General features: G+C 41.3%; 1 protein-coding gene across 1 annotated transcript in view; it reads right to left on the bottom strand.

Moving 5' to 3' along the window:
* gpn1 (GPN-loop GTPase 1) overlaps positions 1 to 14,914 on the bottom strand; it is a 72,926-nt gene that overhangs the window by 51,818 nt on the left and 6,194 nt on the right. The window contains exons 3-4 of the mRNA XM_084337266.1: positions 4,688 to 4,794; positions 2,601 to 2,638 (exon numbers count right to left, since the gene is read on the bottom strand). Of these exons, the coding sequence (XP_084193392.1) occupies positions 2,601 to 2,638; positions 4,688 to 4,794 (145 nt within the window). The remainder of the gene's footprint in view (positions 1 to 2,600; positions 2,639 to 4,687; positions 4,795 to 14,914) is intronic.

The raw sequence follows: 14,914 nt of genomic DNA, 5'->3' as shown, positions 1-14,914 counted from the left end.
GAGGACGCCTCTTCCCACCAGCAGAGGTCGCCACCACAGCACGCTCCTCCAGTTCACCACTGCCCATGCTGTTCACCCCAGCCCGCTGGCTGTGCTCGCGGGATCGCCCGACGCCATTTTTTTTTTTGTATCCACTTTTTCTCCCATTTTCTATATTTTTCTCCCATCCCAATTTCGTATCATCCAATTCAACCCTCACCTGTCACGAACGCTGTTTCTTGCCTCCCACAAGCCGGCTTCAATGTGGACTAAGTCATACATAGCACAAGTACCCTCCGGTACTTGAGGTAACAGCAGTCGCATCTTTTCACCTGCGCAGCTCGATCTCAGTGGCGAGGAGTAACGCGTGGGAGGCTCACGCTGCCCCCGACACTTCCTGATTCTACTGCGCAGGCGCACCAACCGACCTGTAGGAGTCGTTGTCCACAGCGCCCATTCCCCACCCTTCAGTTTCCCTCCCCGTAATACGGCCAATGTGTATTACTGCGGACGACCAGCTAAACTGAAAACAATGTGGAGAGCTGGATTCGAACACGCGAACCCAGCGTCTCCACATTGGTGGCGAGTGCCTTGCCCACTACACCACCTAGCCGCCCTGAACGACGCCATCATGTCACCTGGACGAGAGGTGATAGGAGTGGGTCCGCCATCTTGGCTAAGTACGAACGGTACCTCGTGTGCCCACAGCAATGTCCATTCAAGCGAACGCTAACGACCAGTGTCTAAGGGGTACGCGTCTACCTTAATGATAAGCAAGCAGTGCAAAAATGCGGAAGCATTCGTCACCGCACGCCACTACGGTAAAGCGCCTTTCTTTTCAGGCCCGCTTTGGGAGCTGTCGCGCGGAAATAGGCTGTCTATTGCCATTCTCTTTGACAAACTCTAACCTTAACCAGCTCCTTAACAGCGCCTAAACTTAACCGTTCTAACCTTAACCAACTCCGAAACAATGCCTAACCTTAACCTTAACCTTAACCATGCCTAACCTTAACCATAGAAAGAATATTGCCATTCTCTTTGACAAACTCTAACCTTAACCAGCTCCTTAACAGCGCCTAAACTTAACCGTTCTAACCTTAACCAACTCCGAAACAATGCCTAACCTTAACCTTAACCATGCCTAACCTTAACCGGCGAAAGAATACACGTTAAAAAAAAAAATCACGTTAAAAAAAATATATTTTATGGGATTCGAACTCGCCAGCAAACGAGCTGTAGGATCCACAGCCATGCAGTGTTGCCAATTGAGCTATTTCTCGATACTGGATAAGGGGCGGTGACTTATATATATTGAGCTCCGCTCGTGTCGAACCAAGGCGGGATCTCATGCGCATGCGCGGGCACCTCGCGCGAGCACGCCGGCGCACGCACGCACCTGAGCGAGCACGCCGCCGCCGGTGCACGCACCTGGGCGCTGGGCGGCGGAAAATGAAAGGCGCATTACCGCACGCCACTACGGTAGAATGCTTCCGCATTCTTGCACTGCTTGCTTATCATTAAGGAACAGGCAAGGGGTACCCCAAACAATATAAGCCGGCTTTAGTGTAGGTTTTATTTGGTAACGTGGGCCCACATTTACTTTCTTTTGTATTTTTGTATTCTTTTGTATTTTTGTATTATTATTATTTGAATTCCCAATGAATCATCTACTTTGTGGCTGGGTCTCCCCTAATCTAAGCGGGGTTATTATTAATGCATTGAGCATGCGGTGCCTATGATGGGAATAGTGTTCCCCTACATTACCAGTGAGAGCACCCGGTGCCGTTTATGAATACGTGCTATCTGAATAATCTGAAGTACAACTTGTAACTGATAAACTGACCAGGCTTCATATAAAGTAGACAGAATTGGGAGCACTGTGTGTGTGTCTGTTTATTCCATATATGCTAACCTAACCCCTGGGTAAATACTTGCGACTGTTATAACTATTTAACCCTTCCACCCCATTCGCAGCACATTAATTAAAGGGTCTATACAGGTGGTCAAGGAAGGGTACTGCTTAAAGGGAAGCCCAATAACACTATTGAACTGACAGTCAACGGGTGTGGGAGGGCTGTCGGAGGTACTGGGGGAAGTTGAGTGTGTGGGGAGCTACTGCTGACCGCCTTGGAAGGCGAGGGAGACCAGAGTACCATCCCCCAGGTTAGTAAATCCTGGGCCCCATCCACTCCTGCTGCACGCCCTCCAGAACGACGTTCCGGGCCAAAGACGGGGGTCCATATAGATCCAATTCTATAGTATCCTGCTACCAGGTGGCTGTGTACTACTACTCCCATAAGCAGGGATAATCCACCCTTCTACATATATATCACCCATACTACATAAATGATTTAACGTCGGCCACGGACTTATAACTACTAAAGTACAGGCTACTACTAAAGGATCAGCCCAGCTCGTCATACTAAAGTACAGGCTAATACTAGAGGATCAGCCCAGCTTGTCATACTAAAGTACAGGCTACTATTAAAGGATCTGCCCAGCTTGTCATACTAAAGTACAGGCTACTACTAAAGGATCAGCCCAGCTTGTCATACTAAAGTACAGGCTACTACTAAAGAATCAGCCCAGCTTATCATACTAAAGTGCAGGCTACTACTTACTGGTGATGGTACTGTTTCTTCTCAATAAACTTCATAACCTGAGGAAGCAAAATTAAAAGGTTGACATGGATACCTCGGAGAAGTAATGGTTCATTCTACATAGTGAAAATCAACAGAAATAATCAATCCAGTGTTTAGTCTCGTTTATGTGACGGTAACACCACATAGCAGCTCTAGAGGGACCTCTACTGGAACGTTGTCGTAAGGGGTTATTGTATCGATATGTGAGGCGTGCCCCAAAGTACGCAAAAGTACACATTACCACCCGGCGATCTCGAAAATCTTTTTCACAGGGTTGTAGCCAATGAGTGTGGCTTTCCAATGATACCCCATGGTATGATAATTGGGGATCTAATACGGTCTCTATTGATCGATTTATGATAAAGAAAAGCAGGGTCCCCTTAAGGCTTAACAGGTTAAATACTTCAAAGCTTCGTTCGATGGGCATGGGATTCGAATATGAAAATAAAATTCGAATATATTAAAAAATAAATATATGTATTTTTTTTTTTTTTTTTGCTAAATCAACTCTGCCTCTCTTTGCTAATTACAACAAGCAATGCCGTTTGTTATTCAAGAACGAGGTTGGACTATGCACTGACAGATTTGTGTTCATTGTGCTGCTTTTATAAAGCCTCAAATGACGGCTTACAATATTTCATGAAAGCAAAGTGTTTCGTTTGTCTAAGATTTAAAAAGGTTTAAAGGTTACAGCACTGACAAAGTTGAACAAAGTGCTGTACAAGTCCCACAACATAAAAAAATAAAAATAATTATTTAAAAAATGTATATAAATTTTTTTAATCTCGAAGCTTCTAATTAAAATCGAATCTCGGCCCCGAAGCTTCGAATTCCAAAAAAATATTCGAAGGTCAGCCCTAGAAATAAGACGGGTGAGTGTGAGTGACTCTTTTTTGCATGATTGATTCATTTCCTGATAATGTATGACTAGACTGTAGGGCTGACCTTCGAATTTTTGTTTGGAATTCGAAGCTTCGGGGCCAAGATTCGATTTTAATTCGAAGCTTCGAGATATATAAAATTTTTTATTATTATTATTTTATTTTTTGTTGTGGGACTTGTACAGCACTTTGTTCAACTTTGTCAGTGCTGTAAAGTTTAAACCTTTTCAAATCTTAGACAAACAAAACACTTTGCTTTCATGAAATATTGTAAGCCGTCATTTGAGGCTTTATAAAAGCAGCACAATGAACACAAATCTGTCAGTGCCGAGTCCGACCTCATCTTAAATAACAAACAGCATTGCTTGTTGTAATTAACAAAGAGAGGCAGAGTTTATTTTAAAAAATAAAATCATATTTGTTTTTATAATAATCAAATTTTATTTTCATATTCGAATCCCATGCCCATCGAACGAAGCTTCGAAGTATTTAAGACAGCCCTACTAGACTGTTGTGTCTGTGTTCGTGCGTGACTTTCAAATTAAGTCCGAACATTTGAATGTTTGGGCTCAGCCCTACTGGCCAGCAGCGTAACATTCCATACCATGCCAGTATAGGGGAAAATATTCTCTGGCTTGTTTGTATTTCTTTAAACCAATCACAATCATCCTGGGTGGCACTAAGCCCAGGATGCAGCAACAGTGCCCTTGCAAAAGAGTGTCTCAGACACTATGGAAGGAGAGAGTTCAGACTGAAATAGTTGGCCAATGGCTGAGCGTAAACCTCTGCCTCTCCCCACTCCACTCCAACCCACACATCAGACCAAAACAAAAACAAGCACAAATTTGCAATGGCTACAATATTTTTGTGATAGGCCACTCCCATTACCCTTTGTCCCTTTCAGACAATTGGCATGAACACGCATAACACACCTGACCTCCATGCCAAATGTAGTCACAGCGAAATATGTAAACAACGTGCCATACCAAGAGGGGATCTATTGCCTAGAGGTCGCCGTTTGACAGCATTACAGATTCTACCTTTAACTGGAGAGTGTTACACCAATAAGCTACTACTATGTAGTTTCAACCTCATAAGAACACAAGTAGAACTGCAGTAGCTCCTGTCTGCACCTAGAATCTCTTCTAGTAAGACATTTGGTTCTCTGGTGGTCTGAGCCTTTACCTGGTCGAAGCGTGTTGCAAACAGGTTGAGGGCGGTCACGATGCCACCATTTGGTCCAAGACCATACTGCTTCATGACTTCCTTGTAGTTGACTGTATCACGGATATCTGCATGGGGACAAGAGATGGTTGGATATATAAACTGCTGCTGTCTCAGTGTGAGAGATGATACCCAGCAGTAGGTTTGATGGAAACCGAGTCACAGTGATGATGACGACGACAGAAACCATGCAAAACTGCAGTATCTCAGGGTGCTTTCACACTAGGCATCAGGGTTTCCGTTGTCCGGTAATTAGTTTTTTTACCGGGAAAATCTGTTGAAGCAGGGTTGTACACTGCGATGATCTCGTCGCAAATTGCCCCTTAATTTGGCCGTTGCGAGTTGGAAATATTATTTGGGAGCAACGTTGCGAGTTGTGATTTCAACCCTTCATTCGCATTTCACTCCTAAATTAATCCATACAAATTGGATACATTTAAAAAAAAACATTAGCCTACAACCAAGGCTGTACAGTAGACACAATGTCGTGGTGCTATGAAAGAATCTGTCGGCAATGAATGAACTTACTGCGATCACAGATAGCCTGAGTTAGGGCTGGGCGATATAACGATAAATATCGCGATATATTTTAATAATCGATATCGAACATCGAAATAAAAAAAAAATCGAAAAATCGTTTTTTTTTTTTTTTTTACCTGCAACAGGGCAGTTTTAAAACCAGAGACAGTGGACAGACTTGTCTTTCTTGCAACTTAAAGTAATGGCTTTGCTTGTCCAAATGACAATACTGACCAAATTCAGATTTCTTTTTCTCTTGTCCATTTATTTTGTTTGCTTTCTAATTTAAAATACATTTTGAAACCGTCTGTACACAGTAGGCTATGTGTGCTAGCAGAACTAGACTCCAGTCACGAGTCACAGTGCACATGTGCAGTGGTTTGTCCACCAAAAAAGCGCCAAAAGATCGAAAATAAACTAGCATAAATAATAAACTGGAGCCACAGCCAGCAGAGAAGCCGGTTTACTTTAGCTTTTAAACCAGCTGCAGCCTGAGAACTGGAGTGTGAGGGGATGTAACACTAAAGATGGCGGCAATGACAAAGAATTGCTGCAAAATAAACATACATCTGTTGTTTAAAAAAAAAAAAAAAAAATTTATACTTATAACAATTCGATAATTATCGATATCGAGAAATAAAATTATCATATCGTTATCGCAATATGATTTTTTTCCATATCGCCCAGCCCTAGCCTGAGTGAAAAAAAAGATTTGCGTGTGGAGTGAATCTAGGTCACGCTATATACTTGGTACTTGTAATCTATCGTGCGATTAAAGACCATGTCCCTATCTGCGTAGTCTATACATCCAACACCAAATCCCATAATTCCTAGCAAAACGAAACTGAATGTGGCCTCTCTTCCTTTCAATATGGACTATTGCATCGCCAAAGAAGCACCTCATTTCAATACATTTAAGATGCAAATTTTGCTCTGCAAGAACAACTGAGTGGATATCAGTCCATCTTATGACAACCACGTCCGATGTGGAGAGATGATAAGATGATGATGATTGACGTGATGATGTGATGATTGATTGACGGGGAGTCGGACACGGACACTTCTAACGTTCAGGTTCAGCCATCGATTTGGTGAGTAGTAGTAGCCCACTATTAGGACGTGAAATACTGTCTACTTAAATTTATAAAATATCAACCTATCTATCTATCTAATAATGAGACAATATGCAAATAAGATAATACTATTAATTGTCACGGTCACAGTGTCCCGTATATGAATGTCATTATAAAAGATGCAAACCTGAAAACAAACGCACTTAAATGTTAAATAAAAGGACCACAGTAATGAGGCAGGAGGAACATATTTTTTTAATAATGGTAAAATTGTTATTTAAAAATGTGCCCCTAAAAAATATTTTTTGCCCCTAAATGTCTCATTTAGGGGCAAGTGTGCCCCTAGTGAAAAAGCTTAGCGTACAGCCCTGTGTTGAAGTCCGACATATTTAAATCTCTCGGGTCATAATGTCCTGTGAAAATAATTCCCTCTAAGCACAATTTGAATTGTATTAAAATAGGCTAAAATTAAATAGCGTGAAACGGTCTATACTCAAATAACCGCGCTCAGAACGTAAAATTCTATCAACACTTTTTTTTAAGCTCCGGCCAAAATGCGTGGTGACATCCAAATGATATATCAATAAAAACGTACCGTCAGTTCATGTCCAAGGGATATGTTCAGTTCACACGCACAGCAAGTATCACCATGTCCTGGCATTTTTAACCAGTGGAGAAAGGTAAGAGAGATTTCCCTATCGTTTTTCTTATATGAATTATTCAACCTACGTTAATAAAACATACCTGGTGATCAGATCAACTACAGTTTGCCGTGAACATTATGATATGTGTGTAGTGTTCTGATACAACGATTATTGGTTTAGGATGTCGAGCTGGCTGATGAGAATGGCGGGGCGGGAGCTTGATGCTGGATTAGCGTATCGCTTCGTTGGGAGGCGGCAATAGTCATTGGATTCGGCAAATCAGGCAACGTTTAGATTTCACCCCACACCATAATGTTGCCGTCTCTCTCTCTCTCTCAGTAGTGTCAAATTGCTCAGTTCTTCGCTTGATATAATTAATACAAATGTCCAATATAACGGAATTCGTTAACTCATAAAAATGTGATTATAACAGACTGCTGTTTAATGTCGGGCCGACTGCCCACATTCTCCTATTTGATTTCAAGTCAGCAGCAGCACGTGAGTCTATCGACAGGACTTATTTTATTTGGAATATAATGTATACGCAAAAGTAGCCTAGTTTTAAGTTAAAATATTATAAATCTACATGCCTTGAGGATGTCATTCTTTATATAGCCTGCCTATAAATTGTTTTTAAGCTCAATAAACTCTGACCGGAATTTGTCCCATTTGTCGGGGAGATTGAAATCTTGCAGGACACGCAGACCGGCACCAATAACGGAAACCCTGCTAGGCATCCGGGGCTGTTTCCGAGCAGGATTGCCCCAAAAGTAGTGTAGTGAGAAAATGCTGCGTTCCGTGCCAGGGACCACTTGAAAAGGTGGTTTGGGGAACGAATCAGCGTCCCTTGGGCACGGAATGATTGCAAATGTGAGCACAACTGTACCAAAACATGGAAGAGGCTTGCTGTAACAACGTGACAACGACACAACGTCATAACTATTCGACTGTCCATCCGTCCTGTTGAAAACATCAGCGACAATGACCGCGAAAGGATTACTGTGGTCTTCTGAAGAAATTAAATGCTTGCTTGAAATTTCCTTGACTGCAAAATTGCCTCCAAAATAACAAAAGTAGACACAGGGTGAAGGACAACTCCATTGCGCATTGACTATTTCGACTCGACTTGTCCCCGGACCGCACGGGCGGAAGAGGTTAAACGTTAGCCCTACGCGTTTTATTCAAAAACGGCAATGGAATATGGAGGCGGACGAACTGGTTCCAAAAAAGAGTCGCCTCGCGACTACCAAACACTAGCATTATTTTTTTGCAGCAAGAACAAAGTGCAATAAACAAAGGATAGATTCAGTGTATTCTAGGGCTGTCTTAAATACTTCGAAGCTTCGTTCGATGGCACAAGCTTCGAACATTAAAAAAAAAAATCGAAGTAAAAAATATATATATATATATATAATTTTTTTTTCAAAAAAATCTTTTTTCGATTTTTTCTTTTTTTTACTTCGATTTGTGTGTGTGTGCGTGTGTGTGTGAGAACTACCCATCCCAGTTAGGACAGCCGAATCCCGTCCAATCTTTCGCCGTCGACTAAAGACTCACTTCTTCAACCATTATCTGAAATGATTAAAAAAAAAAAGAAAAAAAAGAATCTAACCGTGACTAACCTTACTGTCATGCACTTTTCCTAATAAACTAACCTACACTGTAACACGCAACACTTTGATAAACATTGTTACTCAGCTGATAGAGTTGTACCCTTCTTGCTGTCTTGTCGTACAGAACTTGTAAGTCGCTTTGGATAAAAGCGTCAGCTAAATGACTAAATGTAAATGTGTGTGTGTGTGTGTGTGTGTGCGCGCGCCGGGGGACAAATACACTGGAGGAAAGTAACCCAGCTCAGCACTGCCCAAATTATATCATCACTATTGCCTGTTTGAAGGATATCATCCTCAAATACATATACACCTACATGCCTTGTAGAATTCCACACATAAGAAAGAAAGATACTGGGATGAATAAACAAAATAGGAAATAAAATTTAGATAAGGTGCTACTGAGATGTTTTGGTGAGTTCTTTGTTTTTTTGTGGAAGTTGCCCTTCTTAAAAATGCATGAACATTCACTGATAATTGGTCTGTAGTGGAGTCTACAAGGTCTACATTGCCGGACCATGTAGAATCCGGACCTTGTAGACTGACATAATTCTGTGCATAGTTTAGTCTACACAGGCCATATTTCAAATAATCAAAATCTTACTTCATTCATCTTAAACATTCTTGATTTGGGGGATTGGTAGTTCCCATGAAATCTGAAGTTGTTCAAACGACAACAGCGATCCACCTTGAATTAAATCACACAGCCGAGTGAAACCTTGTTGGCTCAGTCACGAAAGGGGCTACTTAATTAATTAATCCAACCCACTTTATTTATAGAGCACATTTAAAAACAACAACGTTTACGAAAGTGCTGTACAAGTCCCACAACATAAGATTAAAAAAAAAAAAAAAAAAAATTAAAAAAAAAAAGATTATTTTTTTCGAAGCTTCGAATTAAAATCGAAGCTCGGCCCCGAAGCTTCGATTGCCAAAAAAAGCTTCAAAGGTCAGCCCTAAGGAAAACCGCTGTAAACCTTTTTTTTTTACGAAATAAATTAGAAGCATGTTTAAATACTAGAATGTTTTAATAAAAAAATGCTGTATTAGTGTGACAGACAGTAGACTAATCTTAGTGCATTTTTAGATTTTTAGAAACTTTTCATAATTATTTTTGAAAGTATCTTCATGGTTTAATGCATATGTTGCAGGGACTATTATAATCATCATATTGGCGTGACTATGCATCAAAGAGTTAAATCAAGCATTTTTAACAAATTGGTTGCCAGCAGGGGGTGCGCTATTTTTTCGCTTGAGTGCCAGCGCTTTAGTCAATGAGAGGACAGGGATATTTGCGAATGCATAAACTATATCTTAAATTATGGCTATGTGTCTAATACAACCGTCGCTTATCAATGACTTGCTTGCAGTCAACAATGAAACAGATTGTTTTTTCATTGGTACATTTCCGCTTTATACCGTTTTGAATATGAGTATAGTTTTGAAGATTTCTAGTGATTCCAGAAAAATCTGCGAAAATAGCCCTTTACTGGAATACACGTTGTAATTTTTCGGCCTATTTATGAATCATTTTCAAATAAACGCTAGATTATCGATAGTATATGTGTATTTATGCACGCTAGAGAAGCGGGCTGAAAAATCGATTATCTATGCCCAGCCTGGCGCTAACGTTACACACGCACACATATGAGACACGTTGTGAAATCTGTGGATAAACATCCGATTACCCCAAGTCCTTACTCACATCAGATGTTCTGCAAAAAGATTAATCCAATTCCTGATCGCCATTCCAAATATCGATCGCGTTTATTGATCCAATGTTAGACCTCGCAACAGATAATCCACGCTGCTTTCGGTTGCCTCAATGAATGCAATAGTCTCATGGCTCAGAAGTAGACCAAAGCAGACTACAAAGAGTGACACGTTCAGCCGAACGCACAATTGGAGGGGGGCTCCCCACCCTCCAGAACATTTACTACAAGCGTTGCAAGGGCAAGGCTAAGAGAATCATTAAAGACTCCAGTCACCCGAACAACTGCCTCTTCGAACTGCTGCGGTCAGGCAAGCGATACAGGAGTCTCAAGGCGAGCACAGAAAGACTCAGAAGTAGCTTCTATCCCCAGGCCATCAGGCTGCTAAACGAACAATGAATGAACACTACACAACAACAACCACCAAACGCACATAGCACACACATCCACACGCACACACCCACTTTAAACAAACACACTGTAGCACCCACTCCACACACTTTATAGCACACACCCACTTTAAACAAACACACTGTAGCACCCACTCCCCACACTTTATATTTATGGATGAAGGATTGCACTACAACTCGTACACCTTACTGTAAATTGTACCTAAAATTGTACCTCATCCCATTTCTGCTTTGCACTAGATAGTACTGTACATTAGTACACTGCATAGTATTGTGTATTGTATATTATATGGTAACTCAGAACATTGTACATATGTCTATACCGAACACTGTGACCTCATTTTCTTCTTCTAAGTTCATGCTATATTATGTTATTATGTTATTTGATACTATCTTGTCTAGCACAGTCTCTGGAGCGTAACAGTAAGAAGCATTTTGTATGAAAGTATTCTGTACTTCTGTATGACAACTATTAAAGAACTTGAACTTGAAGTAAAATGTGGAATGCAGAGTTTTTTTCTCTCATGCATTTTCATTGATTCCAATCCAATGGGTGCAATACCATCCGGGAGACGATAGGGGGCGGTATTTGCACTTTGAGATCAGAGCCAGTCCCAATGATAACGTGAGGCTGGATGGATGAAAAATTAATAGATATCGCTAATAAAAGAAATAACGATTAAATAACAAGATTTCTCATAATTGGCACTCCGCATGGCGGCCAACAACGAGATATCTTGTTGCTGGCACCCAATGTGTTAAGTGCTTTAGAGGAAATGTCAAAATATTGCGATATGTATCGTGATTAGGGATGGGTACCTTTCACATTTGAACCGATACCGGTACCTGTGAATCGATACCGGTACCCAACGGTACCTTTTTTCTGTACTTTAGTCTCAAGAAATGTAATTTACCTACCTCAGTCGTAAAAAAAAAAATCCAAACTTCAAATAACTACAATTTCGACAGTTTTCGGCTTGTCATTGCTCCGACTGCTTTGTTGTTGAATCAAGTCAAAATCCTAGGTAAGCATATATATTGTGCGTGTGAACGTTGACATGAAAAAAAAAAAAAAAAAAAAAATCATTATTTTTTTGGTTTCTCACTTGATTCGATACTCGGTAGTACCGACGTGTTTCGGTTCGGTACCTCAAAAGTACCGAATTCGGTACCCATCCCTAATCGTGATATAGCCAAAAATATTGCGATATCATTTAGAGGCCATATCGCCCAGCGGCAGCCCTAGGTGCATACCGCCACCTGCTCTATCGGGGTGTTGCTCCCTCAAGAGTGCTCGGGAACTAAACGAGATTGGTAGTGTGAAAGCTGGCCAGCGGGGGAGTGTGGACTATCGTTCTCGGGAACGGAATGGAGGCAACAGTTCCTAATGAGAAAATGCCCTCAGTCATGCTGGGGGACCATACTTCGTCAATCAAGATTTTAACTCCATCCCTAATGTCACAATGGTTGCATCCATGTTTGTTCTACACATACAGACTTTGGTAAAGTTACTTACCACCGATTCCCAAAGCTTTTGTCCATGGAGAGTATTCCAATAAACATTTTTTCAACAAAATAATTGAATGCATCTATTGTTCTTCCTGGTGACGAGTTGCAAGATTGCCACTACAACAACATTGTTACATTCTGGTTGGTAAATGTTTATTGGAATACTTTCAGAGGAACTCTGAACAAATACTCTGTTGCACAAATAACGTAAATAATATAAAACACACAAACTAGGGCTTTAGGCCACTACTGTTTAACAAGTTAATATTATCATTTTCTATTGCACTCCATAGCAGTGCTGGTCAAAGGGCATAACATCACAACTTTCTTCACATTATTTATCTGACTTGGAAGGCTGTTTCACAGATGTTATTTTCAGGTCGGAAACGTGTTCATCCGATATACCAGACATCACATGAACGCAGAAAACCATCTTGATGAGTGGTCCACCGTCATAATAATAATTAACTTTATTTGTATATCAGTTTGCATACAGAAATTGCAGTTCAAAGTCCTTCACAACAGTAAAAAATACCGGCATAAGCGAGCATAACAATTTTAATAAAAAAAGATAGGTCATGACTGATTTCCTACATTAGTACGGTCTCTCGGATCTCAGTCACCATGGGAATGGAGGCTATAAGTCACATCCAATATTATACAGCTGTCATGTTGTTATCATCGCGTCTGTCATAAGTAGCTCATTCCAGTTAATTGTACATTGTACAAAAGGTGGACGCGGGCAAATACTGCGGCATGGTCATGCTGGACCTACAAAAGGCCTTCGACACTGTCAATCACTCCATTCTGATTGACAAGCTAAAAGCAATTGGTTTTATCAGTGAGCTGGATGCAATCCTACCTGGAGGGGAGAGAACAGATGGTAGAGGTAAACGGTAGGCTTGGGCGGTATGACGGTATACCGGGGTATTTAGAAATACCGACGGTATTAAATCACAGTTGGTTTTAAGTTTCTATTTCCACTGAAACGGAGTTTATACAGGGACGGCATTGGGTTTCGGTTTCCATTAGTGAAACGGAGTTAACTTTCGAGTTGGTTGAAGTGCGTGCACACACACACAGCACAGCCAGCAGAGGGCAGGGGAGGCGGTCCATATTTCCCCGCACAGAGCTGAGCTGAGCAAGATGCCTGTATGCATTTCATCTCTGAGCAGCTGCTAAAGCTTAAGCAATAATAATATCAAGTTTCAAGTTTCTTTAATAGTTGTCATACAGAAGTACAGAATACTTTTATACAAAATGCTTCTTACTGTTACGCTCCAGAGACTGTGCTAGACAAGATAAGTATCAAATAACATAGTATAGCATGTAAATTAGAAGTAGAAAATGAGGTCACAGTGTTCAGTATAGACATATGTACAATGTTCGATGCAGAATAGACGTAACTGAGTTACCATATAATATACAATACTATGCAGTGTACTAATATACAATACTATATAGTGCAAAGCAGAAATGGGATGAGGTACAATTTACAGTAAGGTGTACGAGTTGTAGTGCAATCCTTTATCAATAAATATAAAGTGTGGGGAGTGGGTGCTACAGTGTGTTTGTTTAAAGTGAGTGTGTGCTATAAAGTGTGGGGAGTGGGTGCTACAGTGTGTTTGTTTAATGTTACCATTGAACGATGAAGCGTCGAAGTTAACCACCGTCACTCCAGCCCACGATGAGCTCCCTGACCACAGATGGCTAACGTTTTGTCAAACAAGAGCTAAACTTGCACACACTGTCGCATTTGGACAATTAAAGGACTGGAGTCTGTTCGGATTTAAGCAAAACCCTCGCGCCACGAGTCGACTCGCCAGTGACTTCATCCAGCACAACGAGACTACGAGAGACGGAGGCACTTCTTTGGGAATGTAATATAAAACGGGGTGAGTGAGTGTTGACATTTTTTAATCGTAATGCAACTGGCTCACGTTGATACGATGGTGCCGGGCTGCCGGCCGGGCTAACTAGCTACCGTTAGCTCACGTCGATATCTGGATGGTGCCGGCAGGCGGCAGTGTCTACCTTCTGTGATTTGTTTACCTCGAGGTTGAAGAAAGTGCACTTTCAGGTTGAAAGAACGGCCCTGATCTCAACGTGTTTCAATATAAGCAAGCGTTATGTATGGTGATAATAACGAGTAAACCCTCAGCTCGGAACTAGGCAAAATCTGCATATGGCTCGCTGATAACAAACTATCATTACACATGGGCAAAACAGAGTCCATTCTCTTTGGTTCAAATAACAAACTCAGCAAGACCGACGGCTTTACTTCCCAAAGGTCAGTGAATACCACAACCACTACACCAGAGGAAGCTCAACAAATCATGTTAAACCCAGATTCGGCTCAAACAAGGGACTAAACACGTTTCGCAATTAAGCCACATCAATGTGGAACGCCCTACCCAAAGCTGTAAAGGAATGTGAATCCCTACCCACATTCAAAACCGCTCTTAAAGAGCACCTACGGGACGGGAGGCTGCAATTCGAAACTGGCCACCGTAAATGCCCAAAACCCTCACCACCTCCTAATAGACAGTCTCCTCCCCACCGCATGTATGAATGAATGAATGAATGAATGAAAACTTTATTTAACAGATTGCAGAATGGGTACAATACAGTACGGCTCAATACATACAATTGTTAAGGGGATGCAGACCTGAGAAAGACGTTTGTCTTGTTTCCATCAGGGTCCCCCATTT

The sequence above is a fragment of the Notolepis coatsorum genome, assembly GCF_963971535.1.
Source record: "Notolepis coatsorum genome assembly, chromosome: 20".
NCBI classification, from domain to species: Eukaryota; Metazoa; Chordata; class Actinopteri; order Aulopiformes; family Paralepididae; genus Notolepis; species Notolepis coatsorum.
This window is presented reverse-complemented; position numbering and strand designations above follow the sequence as displayed.